Genomic DNA, 2,269 nt, shown 5'->3' with positions numbered 1-2,269 from the left:
CAAAGATAACAATTTTTTTTATTAGTTTCTTATAGTTATATATTTTTCTTAAATTATCAGTCACGAAAATTTTTTTATTTTCATTCATTATAACTCATAAGGGTGTCAACCTTAATTTGCGAGGGTCCATATATGAGTCAGGTATTTTAGTCCTACATTGAAGATATTTTAGATACATAAAAATGTATTCTAATTTTTACATTGAGTAGCATAAAAAAAATATATTTGACTAATATCATTTTTACTTAAAATAATAAAAAAAATTTTTAAAGAAATGAAAAAATAGAATTTTTGTACAGTCTATTAATAAAATGCATGTATAAATGTCAATATTTATATAACATAATAATAAATGTCTGACATAATGGTTTAGTTTTCAGAAATTATATTTTATACGCAGACATAAAGTGAGCCTTTTACGAAACAGGACACGTAATCAAAAAATGAAGGAAAACATTTTAATTTTTTTTCTAATTTTGAGCGTGGATGCTAAACATAGATCACACAAAATTAAGCAATTAAAGGTGAGTCCTAGTCAATATCAGATTAAGGAAAATGTAAAAATATTAAATAAATTCTTTGAAAACCCTGAATGGCAGAATTTTAAAGACATTAAAAAGGTTAAATATCTCAGAAAAGAATATACTAAAGAGAAAATTTCCGAAATACAAATCAAATCAAAAACAATTTATATTAATACACGTGTTGCAACTTTGTTTCTTGCATGTACATATGGTAAAATTTTGAAGAAAATACTCTTCATCATCAATCATTTTGTTCAACATTGTAAAAAATCTTTTGAAAATAAGTATAATAACTATGGATACTTTTGCACTAACATATTTTTAGACACTATATATAATTTAGTTCCAATGACAACGAAAATGAAAGGCGCCATGGACGCTATTGAAAGCTTTCATTATAAACCTTGGTATAATAATAGGACCACACATTATATTTTTAGTAAAACTTTTACATTATTAAAAGAAATACCGGAGAATTATAAGAAGTCGTTAATTTCACAAAATGATCCATTATCCAATAAAAAAATATTAATATACTGCAATCGATTTTTTTCAGATAGAAAAAATGAAGTCGAATTAGACATAAATATGTTTTGCGAAGTAGTGCCAGAATGTTTGAAATCAGCGTGGGCTAATTTATTAGAAAAATATAACAATATTTTGAAAAATAAACAAGAGATCTATTTTTATGATTTCCTGCATAAAGAAATTAATGAAATTATTAAATCATCTATTGAAGAAAAATATGATAAATTTGGATTCACTTACGATCAGGATACTATTATTAATCAAATGTTACCACCAAATCCTAAAAAAAGGAGATTGACATCACATAAATGTATTCCAGACCTTAAAGTAGAAACCATACCATAATAACGACTATACTCAATTTTTATTAAAAGATTATATCATCTCTTAAATATTTCTTCTATTATTACATTATTTTTAATTTTTGATTTATTACATGGTAAATAATAAAAGAATCACTTTGCATACTAATATAGTACTAGCTATTTAAAATTATCAGTAAACAGGAAGTATGTGACATTATTCAATTAATTGCAAGGTTGTTAATAATTCCACTCTGATTATTGGATTTTAATACAATTTTACTTAATAAATTTACCAGCCTTTAATAATATAATATAGTAAAGTTATTTTCTAAGATTGGTACATTTTAAAAATGGTTTTTGTATGCAAAATAATGTTTTCGTTAAATTATGATTTTATTTTATAAAAATGTATAAATTATTATTTTATTTTATTTTATAAAATATAGTAAACTAGGCTCCGCCCCAGACCCGGAGCCCTAAGAGCCTTACTCGACTTCGGCGCGTAAGCCTCTTAGGGCCGTAAACATTATTCTTAACGATACAATTTTTTTTAATGTCATAAAATTTTCTATTTAATTATGTCAATGTCAAACTTACCAATTGAGCTAAAAGTTATGGTAAAATAAATTTTTTTTTTTTATTATAAACATTTACTACAATCAACTTTAAACGATTAAAAAAATAGGTTAAATATATCATTTTCCTTATTTTTAACTTATTAATAATCAAAATAAGTATTAATTTAAAACAATTTTTTTTGTTCTTAATTATTTTTTTTTATATGTAAATACTATTTTTTAATAATATTAAAACTTAGAAGTGATAGAAAAAGTCTAATTGCACATTTGAAAACATTGCGAAAAGTTGATTTAGAATAGTATATTTTTGTTTCTGATGAAAGTTCCTTGTAGT

At 23.3% G+C, this 2,269-nt stretch overlaps 1 protein-coding gene across 2 annotated transcripts; it reads left to right on the top strand.

The window, feature by feature from the left end:
- The first annotated feature begins 373 nt into the window (after window positions 1-373).
- On the top strand, window positions 374-1,523 carry LOC126907796 (uncharacterized). Of its 2 annotated transcripts, none has more exons than XM_050689399.1 (2): window positions 374-524; window positions 600-1,523. In XM_050689399.1, the coding sequence occupies exons 1-2, from the start codon at window positions 444-446 to the stop codon at window positions 1,395-1,397; spliced, it is 879 nt and encodes a 292-aa protein (XP_050545356.1). In that variant the 5' UTR covers window positions 374-443; the 3' UTR covers window positions 1,398-1,523. The 2 variants fall into 2 exon arrangements, with proteins under 2 accessions (XP_050545356.1, XP_050545357.1); XM_050689400.1 differs by having other exon boundaries at window positions 374-735; window positions 1,081-1,523.
- The last annotated feature ends 746 nt before the right edge of the window (window positions 1,524-2,269 follow it).

This window comes from Daktulosphaira vitifoliae, unplaced genomic scaffold (assembly GCF_025091365.1).
Source record: "Daktulosphaira vitifoliae isolate Bord-2020 unplaced genomic scaffold, ASM2509136v1 Scaffold_5, whole genome shotgun sequence".
NCBI classification, from domain to species: Eukaryota; Metazoa; Arthropoda; class Insecta; order Hemiptera; family Phylloxeridae; genus Daktulosphaira; species Daktulosphaira vitifoliae.
Note: the sequence above shows the minus strand (reverse complement) of the source record. Positions and strands in the feature narration are given on the sequence as shown.

Excerpts from the sequence above, each read along its gene's own strand:
- LOC126907796 (XM_050689399.1), top strand. The coding sequence starts at position 444 with ATGAAGGAAAACATTTTAATTTTTTTTCTAATTTTGAGCGTGGATGCT. Across the intron at positions 525-599 it reads ACAAAATTAAGCAATTAAAG|AATTTTAAAGACATTAAAAA; the intron begins GTGAGTCCTAGT and ends CCTGAATGGCAG.